The sequence below is a fragment of the Doryrhamphus excisus genome, chromosome 8 (assembly GCF_030265055.1).
Source record: "Doryrhamphus excisus isolate RoL2022-K1 chromosome 8, RoL_Dexc_1.0, whole genome shotgun sequence".
Classification (NCBI taxonomy): Eukaryota; Metazoa; Chordata; class Actinopteri; order Syngnathiformes; family Syngnathidae; genus Doryrhamphus; species Doryrhamphus excisus.
In genome coordinates this window covers 465,487-480,476 of record NC_080473.1, presented here as the reverse complement: position 1 = coordinate 480,476, position 14,990 = coordinate 465,487, and the positions used below count along the sequence as shown (strand labels likewise).

At 43.1% G+C, this 14,990-nt stretch overlaps 1 protein-coding gene across 5 annotated transcripts in view; it reads left to right on the top strand.

Annotated features, from left to right (window-relative positions):
• The window catches only part of fndc3a (fibronectin type III domain containing 3A), a 60,187-nt gene that overhangs the window by 16,013 nt on the left and 29,184 nt on the right, over nucleotides 1-14,990 (top strand). For all 5 annotated transcript variants that reach the window (XM_058079096.1, XM_058079097.1, XM_058079094.1 and 2 more), the window contains one exon: nucleotides 2,584-2,659. In XM_058079096.1, coding sequence (XP_057935079.1) covers nucleotides 2,584-2,659 — 76 coding nt within the window. The remainder of the gene's footprint in view (nucleotides 1-2,583; nucleotides 2,660-14,990) is intronic.

The following is a 14,990-nucleotide window of genomic DNA, read 5'->3' as shown; positions in this document are numbered from 1 at the left end:
GATGTGGTATCATACTCTCATTTTCATCCCTGTATCAGCTGACCATATCAAATGACGGTAACAACAACAAAACAGGCCAAAAATGAGAATTATTCATCATCTCTCTTCAACAACACAAAACAAGCGTCACTCTATTTGTACTCCATTTCTACCACTTCATACTTGCTTTGATTGACTGCAAAACGCCTTCAGTACTCCACTTTCCTTGTTTGCTTTAGATTGGATGCAAGCATGGCACAATGGCACCACGGTGATATTGTTGGACCTGATAGAGAGTTTACACACAGTCAAAGGCAAACCCTCATGACGCAAGTGTTCCATGATGTTTATTCTACGATTAGAGGGGGGGGGGGGGGACAGCTGCCTTCTGGCTTGTTTATTCACACAGGCGGCGGGTTAGATAATAATTGTAAGCAGTTAATGAGAGTGAATATGGTGAAGGGATGAGTCACTTTGATTGAACAAACTTTTTGAACTCAAAAGCCTCCATATGCTACTTTGATTCGCTGCCTTTAGATATTTTTAGGAGGCTATTGAGTTGCGTGGCAGCAGATGTATCGCAGATGGTTTGTAGTTGATTTTTATTCAGACTTTCCCCTCTCCGTCCCCCTAAAAGTGTTCCTGACAGATAAGTTGTCTGGACTACATCTTGTGGCTCAGCATCCACAATCCTTATATGGGACACAAACTCACATCTTTCTCTTTTCTTTGTGTTGTAAAGATATGAAACCAGTGGAAAAGATCCAAAAATGCTTGTAGCGGGATGCACCAAAACCTCCAAAGAGCACCAACAAGGCTCCATTTGCATAATATGAGCTGCACATTAACCAAGCCTCAACACCATTGTTATGAATATTGCTACACCCAACAACTACATTACCGGCGTAGTGACATGTCGCGACAACACAGCAGCTAGCTACTAGCCACTTAGCGACGAGCTTCAGCACACACTGGCTCCCAATGCCTCAGGCCACCAGCCAAAGGTAACACTACATGTCGGAGTTGGCGACACTGCTGCTGTCTCTGTTTTTCACATGCAGTGTCACGTTCCTTTTATATGTTGCTATATGAAATCAATGCACCCAGGAAAGAAGTTCCCCAAATACTCCCTAAGTATTACATCATATCATGAATGTACCAGTTACTACATGCTGACAGACTGGATAGAAAACCACAAAACCTTGATGGACCTTTTTTGGAGATCTGTTTCTCGGTGCAATGGGTGTGTGATGAGCATTCATTGGCTGCCTCTGTTTTGATATCTTTAGAATGCATAGACAAGAAAGATGTGTGTTCATGTCTCACATAAGGATCGTGGATGATGGGCAACATTCCACCAAAAGGACCCTTTTTCTTGAAGCAGGCGACATCAGCCGTCCACCACCTTGATGCTTCATGTTGTTGTTAGGACACGTTTTACAGGTCCTACTTTATGGCTTTTATTTCCACTCCCTGCTCCGTAAACAACTGCGGCTGCTTCTGCTTCCCACGAAAGTCCATTTGACTTTCCTCTCCTGCTCGTCGCTCCATTTGGAAGCCTTGAGTTGTAACCAGTTGCTAGAGCAAACCTGCATGTTTTTTTTTTGTTTTTTTTTGCTGAATGTTGTGTTATTTCTGTGTACCGTAATACAAACGTCACATACTGTTACTGATGTTTGTGTCCTTGTGTGTTATGTATGTGTATGTGTATGTGATGGTAGAAGAGGCGTAGCGCTAGGTTTGGTTAGGTACACCATGTCATGATTTGAATTCCATCCATCTTCTACCACTTATCTAAGGTTCGGTTGTGGGGGCAGCAGCCTAAGCAGGTCTAGTCTAGACTTTCCTCTCCCTGGTCCAGCTCCTCAGTGTGGATCCCGAGGTGTTCCCAGGCCGGTTGAGAGACATAGTTTCTCCAACGTGTCCTGGCTCTTCCCCGAGGCCTTCTACTGGTCAGAAGTGCGGCGACCAGATGCCCGAGCGATCTCATCGCGCTTCAACTCTGAGTTTCTGTACAAAATGTAAACCTTGAACGGTATCAAATCGTTGTGTTTTCCTATATGAATTGTATCTGAATCTGCGTATCCAATCTTCTTCCATCCGTCCATCCATTTTCTATGCCGCTTATCCTCACTAGGGTGATTGGGGGGGTATGCTGGAGCCTTTCCCAGCTGTCTTTGGGCGAGAGATGCAGTACACCCTGGACTGGTCGCCAGCCAATCACAGGTCACATATAGACAAACAACCATTCACACTCACATTCACACCTATGGATAATTTGGAGTTGCCAATCGACGACCACAAAGACAACATTTGACTGATCTTCCTTAGGTCTGGAATTAATATCTAGGATAAACAAGGGATTATTGTATATGTGAAAAGTGGATCAAGTCCACAATATAGCTTCTTGGAGATGCGCACTCTGTCAGAGAAAAACATGGCTCATTGGAGTTAATGGCGTTTTTCCTGTCGGGTTTACTAAATCACTTCTAAATATCTGCATCAAGGCCAACACATGATGGTGGCGCCTTTTAGGCTTCAAATTGTTGAAAATACTACATGCGACCTTGAATGATGTTGATGTTGTTTTTTTTCCCCGCACAGGTAATCCTGGTACAGGTAAACCCAGGTGAGGCCTTCACTATTCGACGAGAGGATGGTCAGTTTCAGTGTATCACAGGTAAGGAAACAGCTTTTATTCATTTTTGGTTTTTTTACATCACCAGGGCTGTCAAAAATGGCGCACGTTAACTGCTGTAACTACATTCAGTACATTAATTCAATGACATGTTATATTGTAATTAATGCGTACGCATCACAGCAAGTCAAGGCACTACGTAGCTCCCTACAGAGTCACACAGTCAGCCGCTCTTTTAGCATTCATTCTGCTATGACCTGAACACATCACCAGCACTGCCACTCCAGCAGCAGATACTGTATGTACTGTATACTCACCTCGTCCCGCCATCCTGGGAACCACACTTCCTCAGGGCTCTACGTTAAAAACAAAAATGACTTGCCCATGGGGAATCCTTAAGGTGAGAACTACTTGCCCCATGTAAAATGAAAAGACTGCCATAATGATATCATATATCAATATATGCTGATAATTCATCAGATAATAGTACTGATGCATTGTATTTGGAGGAATGTCTGAAAATTTGTGGAGATGTATGTTAACATGGCAAGCCATGCTACCTTACACATGGTAGTCGTAGTAAGCAGTGATATTTATAAGTTGTGCACCACAATGAAACATTATTGAATAGACACATTTGTGTACTAGTAAAGTGTTTTTAATCCAGAAAAAATGCTCAATGGTCAAACAATAATTTGTGAAGCAAAAGTGATAAAAATCCACAGAGAAATGGAAGCGCTAGATTTTGTAGCTTGTGCAAAATCAGCACTTGGTATTGGATCTAATGGGTGGTGTTTCATTGTGACCACTTCAAATTGTCCCAGCAATGTGATTCACTCACCTGTGCCATCATTTGATTTGCTGACGCTAATAAAATACTTGTTTAGGAGGCACTGCTTCATCACTTTTTGCTCTTTTCCTTCACAAGTTGTTGAAGAATTAGACCATGTTGGCAGGGACGCCATGACAGATGTTTTCCTAGTCAAACGATCGCTGATTGGTTGATCGCGAACAAGAACGGGTGTGGGTAAAACGCGGATTGTGGATTACGGACCGCGGTCTAAATAAACGATTCTGATTGGTCCATTTCAAGATTTGCAAGGATTGGTTTGCAAATTACCATCGGAATTACGCAGTCCGTGTTTTACCAACACCCAACAAGAACCGCTTTAAAAAAAAAACTCTTGGCAGTATGGCATGCTAAAGTGCACTTGCCCGACGGGAATATTAATGATTGGATTTACTTGCCCCAATTTTGTTTTAACTTGCCCCGGGCCATCGGTACATCGTTATTGTCGAGCCCTGCTTCCTCATTGGCACTGCAACAACGCCACATGCATTCAGGGTCACTCTAAACATGACAAAAACAGCTTTATAGTCTGTATAAATCAACAGGAGAATAAAGTAAATCATGAAGTGGATGTTCTTATCACTCCTTTCTAATCTTGGCTACATGCTGGAAAATACATGATTTTATGTCTTTGAACACAACCCCGCATTGCTCTTTAACGCAGTTTAAATGTTCTGCTACTATTGACTATTGTTAGCTGTTGTTACATTCAAACAGGTATACATTGATCAAGTATATATACTGTATCATCCTGTCCTGTCATTTTTCAGACAGATATTAATGGTGATTAATCATGATTCATTAATTAAACAACTGTGATCTGATTTAAATGTTTAATCATTTGATGTGTATACTGTATGTATGTGTGTGCTGAGGCCCGCCATCTTGAGCTCACAAAAGTTGGGGTCTAACATTTATGGTTTACATTTATGTAAGTTTGCCGGCTAGATTAGCAAGATCCATTGCTAGCAAGAGTACTTGATCAACACCGGATGCTTTTTCTCCTCTGAACTACCTTTGATACCTCCTAATTCCCCCACATCTGTACATGATTGTTCTTCTTCTGTGGTATGGTATCACATGGTTCTATTGGCCACACGTCGGCTTGCCTTGTGTGTTACATCCTATTCTCGCTGTCGTTTGTTTCTGTCTGGATGCAGCTATTTACCAAGCCCACACAGTGTGGATGCTATTTTTTTCTTCCAACTCTCTACAAAAAAACAAAATCCCAGGATGGATCGTTTCCGTGTGCACAGTGTTAGCATCTGCTTGCTAAGATTAGTTTGTCTAATGGATATTTCATTGCATCACTCAGACCCTTTCCTTTGTCTTAATATGTTAATTAAATGTGAAACACATCTTAAATTGTATTTATTGTGGCCTTTGACTTTTTGAGACATTGACACATGTGTTTTTTTCCAGAAAATGTCGGAAAAATTTGTTATTGTTTGACTTCACAGGCTGTCATAAGATATATGTGGTTCTGCACACTTTAGCATCAGTGCACAGTCTCTTATTGTTGACAAACAATGCTGCTTTTTGACAATGCCGTGTGACAAACATGAATAAGGATGAGACAAAAGGCCGTACAATAGCAGGCATGGACCCAGGTTTGGCTGACAAAGGAGTCAAGGCAGTGATCTAAAATGATGCCGCAGAAGCAGAACAACGCTCAGCGGCTCTCCCCACGCCTGAGTTTGCTGTCGGTGCATTGGCTGCCCATTACGAGCCGCGTGAAGCTGGCTAATAGGGACTGAGCATAACGCTGCCTCCGTCACAGGAGAAAGGAGCTGGAGAGGTGCCACATAGATCAGTGTGGCTGCTACTAACTGGCCTGTCACAGGGTGCACTCGGCTCCGTGACGCCAATAGAAGGATGACTCACCGCTTACGTCGCAGGAAAGCAGAATGGATGTGTGTGTCTGTCTGCATGTCTGTGTTTAGTGTTTGTTTTGCGTCCTCTGCACAACAGGCCTCTTCTTGTTTGTTGGAGACATTTCCTTTGGTCCAAAGGCTTCCTCAGTTGTAAAATGTTAAGGTGTGTCACCTGGGGAGGTGGCAGTAGGGTGTTTGTTGTTGTCCTGCATAACAATGCCGCGACCTTTACATTGCAGAGACTAAAGCAAAGGTAGACAAACGCATAGCACAGCGTGAGCGTGAGAGTCGTTTCTCCAGGCCCAGAGGCAGCTCACATTTCTGTGAGGACAACATTAGCCACGTATACATGGATATTGACCCAAATATTTCAATTGCATTCGGTTTATTTGCTAAAACGGAAAGAATCCTGATCCACAGAAATCTGTGGAACAGAATCTAAACCCTTCTATACTTTATTCACACGTCCAGTTTTTCTTTAAAAAGAAAATATATATCTATATAAAACCTGTTGCAAGTTTAATTATAAAATATTAGCAAGATTGAATTTGATCTTTCCCTGTTTAAATTTATCCCGGGTGCGTTCTTTCAGCGCATTCTCAGATATGATGTAACACGCAGCTCGAGACATTCTTCAGTTTTAAAAATGGAGGCAAGCAATCTGCACTGGACTGCTCCGGAAAGTTTGGTTTTGATCCAAACTAAATTTCAAGACTGGACAAACAAAAAACTTGCAATACGGCGTTAGTCCAACAAGTGAAAGAAAAACCCGAGGAATCACATGATCTTGATGTTTACGTTTTACTGCGCATGCCCCATTAGCTATTCTATTTGATTGTAGCAGTGCATGTAGACAAGAGATTGGAATATTCCTTTCCATGTGTACCATGTTTTCGGAAAAGTCATTCGGACAGATTCCATTCAGAAAGAAGAAAAACTCTGCATGTAAACGTGGCTATTGTCCAAATTCTAGATAGGGAAGACTGCTGGTTTGAAAGAGGTGCGGAAGAGTGCCAAACTAGAAAGGCCCTCCCCAAACATAGGAGGCTAGGCTATCACCATCAACTAGGCTAGGTGATGCCCATTCATATTTTTATGTGGTTGTTCACGTTTTCAAAAAAAAAACTGTTAATGTGAACGCACAGCGTCCCAGAAGTGACGTGCATGTGCATCAGTAAGACATGGCTTGCATGTCCGTGTGATTCCATGTATTCCCCTTACCGTGTTTTTGGTCATTTCAAGGAGTTTGTGCAAGGGATGTCACTTTATTTTAACCAAATGATTTTTGGTGGAGGACTTGCTTTAACGTTTATTCCCAGGAGTGTGTGGATGGATGTCAGAGCCGTGACTGGCAGGGGATTCCCATGAGCTGCTTTACTGATACTTTTTAAAACTGTTACCGATGCTCCGGGAGGCGATCCGGCTCCAGAAACTTGATATTCATGCGATAATGAGTCCTGCATACAGGAAGTTCTTGTAACAGCCATATTTGCCTGCACAGCTGCGGTGTTGTTTATTTGGGTGTTTTTTTTTTTTTTGGTGCCTTTTAGACTTTTTTCGTGTTTATTATGATTAAGTAGCATGTAATGACTTCATATTGTTGTTTGTTCTTTGGGGGTACAATGTTGATATTGTCCAAATGGTCAATGTAACTATTACCCAGGCGTCTGCACCATCAAAAAAAAGCTCATTCCTTGCTGACTGATTCTTCCACCGCAGATGCTGTCTGCTTCGCCCCTCCTCATGCATCCAAGGATGAGGAGATACAGCGCTAATCCAGTCTATCAATATCATTGATGTGGTTGGTTTTGATATCGTGCTTAAAACAAGTAGTAATTAGCCATTTTAATTAGCCCTCTGGTGGTCCGGGGACCTTGGAATTGTCCTAACTTTCCCCTTTATGCGACATTCCTGGCCAATAGCACTCATCTTAAATACATTGAAAAATGTATCATCAATCCATGTGACTAGTATCGGCCAACTTCACTCATTCATGCTTGGAATTGGCAACATAAAACCCTGATCGGCGCATTCCTACAAAATAATTTTCAGCATCGGTGAGTATCTTTTATCCAAGCCTTGTGAAATACAATTTACAGTATATGACCGTTCAGACCGCAGTTGATCGGATACATGCTGGATTTATAGCGACATACGAACGAGGACTGTGTCGCATTTGGAAAAAATAGGAATTGTACTGTTCACACTAACATGGAAAATCGGACACAGAAAGGGAATTGACCAGCAGTGGGATTGTCCGCACATCTCAAGATTGAGATCAAGATTGTCTCATTCCACGGGAAACCATTCTGAACAGGTTTTTGTTTTGTTTTTTTACAGACCAGAGCTAATTTTTATACCTTGACAGTTTGAAGCCCATTAGATTATTCACCAGTCATCGCATCAACAAAAACAAGCACACCCCAGAGGACACGCCCTCCAGGGACATAAACAGGGAGACTTGAAATGTTAGACCCCAAGAAGCCTTTTTAATCCAAACAAGAAGAGTCCAGTTGCCTGAGAATCTCCACAGATGGCCAACAATAGACTATGTCAGTGTCGGGGACAGTCCACGTGTACGCCACACCACACCACACCACACCACATTACTCACTTTCACGTGTATTTATTAGGAGGTGCCTTATTTTTAGCTGACGCACGTGGGAAGTAGCTGCATAGTAGCGTTTGACACTCTGCTTTATGGAAAGACAAAGTGATGTTTTAAAAGGGCTCTTGGGGAACGTTAGGATGGCAGGAAAGCATCCCATCGCTTGCCGTTCACTTAGTCTCCCCCTCCCGATTGGGATCATTTACATACGGTAAAATAACTAAGACCACCAAAATGCCTCACAGCTAGGCCTGTCACGATCATCAATACATAGATTAACTGCATGATTAATCAAAACAAATGTGGTTATTTTGCCAGCTGTGATAAATTGACATCAGGATTCAGGAGGGGCTTGATGTTAGCTGTCATATGACATCTGTGAAGCCAGGTTTATGATGTGAGTGACATATGTGATAAGATATTGTGTACAATATGTATGTACAGTAAACCTCGGATATATCGGAAATTTGCTCACAATGGACAGATAAAAAAGAACCGATTTTTCTGTAATGCATTTCCAATAAAAATTCATTGCATATATCGGATTTTTTATAACGGATTTCGCCTATTTCGGACAAAATCTCCAGTCCCGTTCCAATGCATTTCCATGAAATTTCCCTGGCATATATCGGATGGCCGCATCGTTATGCTAATCTTGTTGATGTCACTGGCTATTGTCTTTCTCCTGGCTCCAGATTTAGGACAAATATAAAAGTGAGTGACGTCAATAATACTAGCACAGCAGTGAATGAGATCTTAACCTCACTATTGGAAATAACGTAGGCCTGACGGGCGTAACAGGGCCTAGCTTAATTAACAATTTGTTATGCTCAGAGTCCAATAAAGTTCAATTCTCATTACCTTACGTCTCTTTTCATTGCCCAGTCCAGGTACATTGGAAACATAGTCAAGGAAGTGCCTTTTTAGAACGGATAAAATCCGATTTACGCATATACCGGATATAAATCCGATATATGCGTAAAACGGACATTTTCCGGAATACGCATATAACGGATTTCGCTTATATCGGACAAAACCAGTGGGAACAATTGAATCCGATATATCCCAGGTTTACTGTACTATTGTACACTGGTCACTAGGTGTCATATTACTGTGATGGTGGGTGAGACACACAAGCACCAGACTTGATCTGACTTATCTATCGATACAATGTATCAACAGTGTTTTCACATGTGGCGGCATGTCTTTTGACACGCGCCACGACACATCGCAGGTGAAGAGGCGCTCCAACGCTTGCTTTTCAATGTGTCTTATGACATCATGAAGGGATGACATCATCACTGTGGGGGGTCTAGGCTTCACCACACATTTTGGGATGCAGCCTGGAGCTCTCCCAATTAACCATCACGTCAGCTACAGACGTGGAAAGTGTAAGTTAGATGTAGTTTTTCTCCAGCAATTATGCTTATGATGTTAAACTGTCATGTTAGCAAACTCCTGGCTATCTCCTTCATGTTGCGTTGTTGTGTGTGACGTGGTGTCACAAGATCTACCAAGATTAAATTGTGACAAGAATTCTTAAGAAAAAAACAAAGTCTTGTGGGCGCTAGGCCCACGAGGAGGAGGAGGAGGATGATGGATAAATAAATGAACGACACAATCAATTAAAAATGAACCGGATCATTTGCATCATAGCCATGTGCATATGCTTCCAAACAGGCATGAAGAAGGTTCACGCTGAGCACTGGTCAGCACCTCTGCTCCTTGCTTTGTCTTTGTCTGCGTGGGTGTAGGCGGGGCCACTAGCATTCACACACCACATGAGATTTTCATAGATTCAAAACAATGTTTCAATTGAACTTTCTTGTCTCATTTTCATAGACCCAACCATGTCTGATTAGCATTGAAGCTCTACACACATACGTACATGTTGTGTTCCCTGTAGGATTTAGGAAACGCACCATTAAACCATCTCAATTGCAGCTAACGCACTTTCAGTGTATGCATTGGAACGTCTTCTTTCACACGCTGCTTTCAATGGCATGCTAATTTTGGACATGCTAAAGGCGTGTTTTGGTTCATGCATGCTGGGATCATGCTGGCGTGACATGCTCACAGAGTATCTGAATAATGTGCGTGTCGATTATATCTGATTCATCCTTCCCACTCTGCTAGCTGCTTGGTCAACCAACCCTTGTGTGTGTGATCTGTTGGCAAAGCTGTGAGACACCTCATATTCCCCATGATAGCATTGCAGATGTCTGTTTTCTGTCAGAGGGGCCCCGAGCTGACCCCCTGTGGCTGAATGGGAGCAGCCATCCAGATAGAGTGTACTCCGTAAATCTGAATCTCCCTTCCACTCCGGTGGCAGGTGTATTTGTTGTCATCCATTTTGAGCTACGGAAGCACAGCCAAGCCCAAACTGGCAAAGCAAGCTTCACCCAGGCCTTGGCATATCTGGCACCATTGTGCAGGGTGGTGATTTGCATATTTATGAGACGTAGCCGCTTGTCAATTAACTCCCATCCAGTCGAGTCAATGTGTGCTGCTCTTGCTGCAGTTACTCCAAACTCTGATTCTGTTTAGTTGAAAAATCCTCAACCCTCCCAAGTATTACACATGCACAGGAACAGAATATAGACTAGAAGAAGGTAAGATCTATCCCACACAGTTGCAGTATAAAATATCAAATCAGTGATTCCCACAGGACTGCTGTCTCTGGTGGTGAGAAGACGGTGTTATTGTTTAATTTGCATAATTGGCCATGACGCATGGAAGTACTGTGTATGCTGTGGGAGACAAAAAGTGAGCAAAAACATGCAATCTAAAAATGTGTCGATATTAGGGGTGTTCACAAATACACCAGATTGGGTCTATGAAAACGGAAAAGATGTCAACATTACTGTAATCTATATAATTTATTATAGTCTGATAATTTAACTTGTACTACGTTACCTTGCATTGCTCCTCACGAGGCGACACGCTGTGTGTATGCCCCTGGCCTAGTCGCCACCCACAGATAAGACTGTTCTATGGAACAAACATGTCAAGGTGTTGAGACCAATGCTCAGAATGAACTCTCTTCCTGCTTGCTAAGGAGGCAAGAGACCAGGAAAACAGATACGCATGTGCATGGCAATGTATACGTAGAGGCCAGCAAAATGAGCAAGTTAATTTCCAGTTATTATCATTCAAGAAAAATCTTGATCCCTCCTGCTACGTCTTCTGATTCCCTGGCAGACCGACTCAGACAGACAGTCCTGTTACAAAGTGTTCATGCGCTCTGTCTACTACTGGCTGTCCCAGAACGGCCATACATACATACAACGTAGCTCGTTTGACCTGATGCCGTGCACCCCCTACTTCTGCACACTTCAAAAACATAAACCTTTTTACCTGTCAAATATCAAACATAATTAACTGGTAAATTAATTTAATCGTAATTCCAGGTCAAAAATATGTCTTTTGCATGATCATCCTACATGTGGTAAACAGCCTTTCCATGCTCTAAATAGAGTATGCTCCATTTATTTATAAGGAATCCGACTTGGTAGAAATTCTGCCATAAAAGAGGGATTGCTGTAACTATATTTCTAGAATGACCACAAGCAAAAAAAAAAAAGCTGAAGGCTGCAAATGGACACCAGGGGTCTACTGTAAATACTCCAGCAGAACGCAAGCATGCAATTCTATTCTGTGGGGAACATTTGGATTGTGAGTGCATCGCACATAAAAATGACTGCCCACGGCCATTAAGATGTGACACGCTTGCATGTTTGCCCACCATAGTAGCGTCGTCTCCGGAGCGCAACTCGTCACATACAGCTAACGTAATTGGCCCGCAAACATCACATTAGCTGCATTAGCACGTTATTTTTATGCTGCTACCTCCCCTCCTCACCCAGCTCCAAGGCGACACACTCAGCGTTCATTCACAGATTCCACTTTAAGTGGCTCCGAGGATGGCTGAGCTTGTGACTCACTCTCCCACTCCCACTGCCGTCTCTATCCACCTTTTCACGGCCGGCGTACAAGGAGTGCCTGCTCTGTGTTGGTGCATGTGTTGTCTTGTAAACATAGCAAATGAGTGGGGGTGAGCTGCTTGCTTCAGGTGATGGTGCATTTAGAGCGGAGCCTCGGTGTCCCGTGTGAAGCCGGGTCTTTTATTATTTAAGAGGAAAGACAAAGCAAAAGCACGGCCCCAGCGGCCATGGCGCTCCTCATTTTGCCCCTTGTCTGGCTGAGAGCAGCAGCATGAAGGTTACCGCTCGTCTCTTCACGTCATTCATGCCTGGGGCTGCACTGGCTTCACACATTTCAGATATATAGAACACCTAAGTGGATTTCAGAGTACAGTAATAGGGTTGTATACATGAACACAGAAACTAACACCAACTAATGTCAAAGATACTCTATATAACAAAGTGCTTTGTTGTTTTTAATACCTGCTGCAACAAAAGTGCTTAAAGCACTGCAGAAACCCTAGTCAGAGATTGTTTATGTAATAGGAGTTCTTTGCTGTTTTTAAGGATCTACTGCCAAAACCCTAGTCAGAGATTGTCTATATAACAGGAGCAGTTTGCTGTTTTTAGGTCACATTTGCTGATCTTCTTGTGACATTTTCTGACAGTGACTAATAGATTGGGAAATCTCCTCAAGCGATATGGGAGATTTTTGATTGGCTATAATGATACGATAGATTGGATAGGTCCCACCCATATTTCATGGCCTCATAAGTGATGAAGGACGTATCCTGCCTCAGCTTCACATGTCTGACTTGCTTCAAAGTCAAGCAGGAGGTGTTTGACTTTATGGACGGCCTGGGACTTAATCGCTTTGCGATTGTTAAGCTCGTCTAATTCATGTGTTTGCCTTCCATCTCCTCTTTGTTAGATTGTTTTTACATTTTTTTTTTTATGAGTGCACCAAGACAATTAATTAGCCATGATTTAATAATCAAGTCTTCATCGTGTTGCCTTTGAGAACCTGGTGTGAAATCACTCAGCCTTTGTGTTTCCCTCTTCCTCTTTCCCTACTCACATTTTACCACTCTGGAGGCGTTTCAGGGCCCTCAGAAGGCCTTCCCGGGTAGATGAGAGGCTGAAACGATAAGATGCTTTGACATTTTCACCTGAACGTCTGAATGTGTGGACACATTTGGACTGAATATTTGACTTGTATCAAGGCTCCGTTGATTCATTATCGAACGCATAGGAACAGGTGGAGGGGAGAGTCCGGACAGGAATGACGCACAGTTGACCGTGGTCTTGCGGCGGTCACTTGGTGGCCGCTGTCCTCTGTCGGCAGCATAGTGGAGGAGTACCGGTGTTTTTCCCCTCGGAAGCCTAGCACTTGACGGCCACGTCAGCACAGCCAATGTTCCAGTTGATTTAGGGGGAGGGGAGGGAGGGGAGGGGAGGGAGGGGGAAGTGGTCTTTTCTATCTGATCTCTGTCAGAACTTGTGCGTCAGACTGATGCAAAGGAGTCCCTCCCACCTCCCTCCCACCTGTTGCCGTCACCTTTTAAAGGAAGCCTGTCCTCCTGAAAACACAGCCAAGTCATAAAGGATGCTAATGTCATTGTGCAGCTTCTTACCGCCATTATAAATAGTCATCGGGCAGGTGCAGAATGTGGCAGAGTCATTTATTAGGCAAAAACTAAATCAAATGAAAAGATAGCGTGCACTACACATTCCCAGGGGTGGTATTGTAGTGTGAAATCAATGAGGGACTGAGTCAGTGTGACTGCTTTCATTCAGGCTGCACTCGCCCAGGTTCCCTTGTTGGAGATTTTGCTGCTCACTACCTCCCCCTGTGTGTTCTTTGGAGCTGAGTCATTTGGAGTCAGCAGGCTTGCACTCTGCCAGGGGCTTCCGAGCTCTTTTAACCCTTCAGGTTGACTACCATAAGGCCGTCTCTCTTGTCAAACTGCACTTCTTTGCCAGGAAAGTGCAACTACTGCCTACAGAGTGGAAGACACACGCTACACTGTGCCTGCAGGCCAGCTGACAACTAACATTATAGCATCTAACCGCTCAAATCCTGGTCCACCGTCTTCTTATTACTCAAACGTCCACACGGAGAGCCAGAACATGGCCGACATCAGGGGTTGTTTTCTGCTTACGATGGCGTGTTGTTAGTGTCTTCATTATGGCTAAGCAGCATGACATAACACTACATAGCATTAAGATGTGCACTTCCTGTTCAGTGCCAAGTAAGCCTCACTCTGTCAGATATGAGTCTTAATATTTTATATGGAAAGACAGGAATGTAAATAAAACTACAGTAATCCCCCACCACGGCACACTGTTTTTCCACACGTTTTTTTCAACAATGAATCAATCATGAATCATGTTAGTTTGTGGTTGAACCCGGCCTATTGGTCAAAAATATGTCTAATTCAACAATTGACATATTTTTGAAGCGTTTTCATGCATAAAAGTGGCTAAATGAAGTCAAATCCAACCAAAGCGTTCATTCAAAGATATTTTGATGATATGTACTATTATACACTGGTCACTCGGTCATATTACTGTGATGGTGTGTGAGACACACAAGCACCAGACTCGATAGGTGGAACAACGGGCTTTTATTCCATCTGTACAACAGGTGTTGCAGCCACAATCCACGTGTATCTAGTGTAAGATAAAACTCAACCCGGAACCCTTGACCTCACTTTCTGTCCTGCAGCACCAGAATATATTTACAGCACAGCCACATCAGCTTGGCTGTTATTTATGTCTTTTTTTCTCTTTTTATGTCTACAATATTGGGATATAGGGGTGTTATTTCATATCTAGAGGGCTCTAACAATGATAAAACGCATTTAGAATGTCGATGCATAATGAGGGATTGTGACTTTGTGTAAGTTCACTTATCGTGGAGCCAATTAATTATCCACAATGAAGACGGGATTACTGTACGGTACGGGTGTCGGCCCCTACTTCCCTCACCAAGACCCTGGGGAGGCGTCCAGCAGGCATGCTTCTCACCTTATCGCTAAGGGACCCTACAGAGAAAACTCATTTTGTCTGCTTGTACCTGCCATCTTGTCCGTTGGGTCACTACCCCAAGCTCATG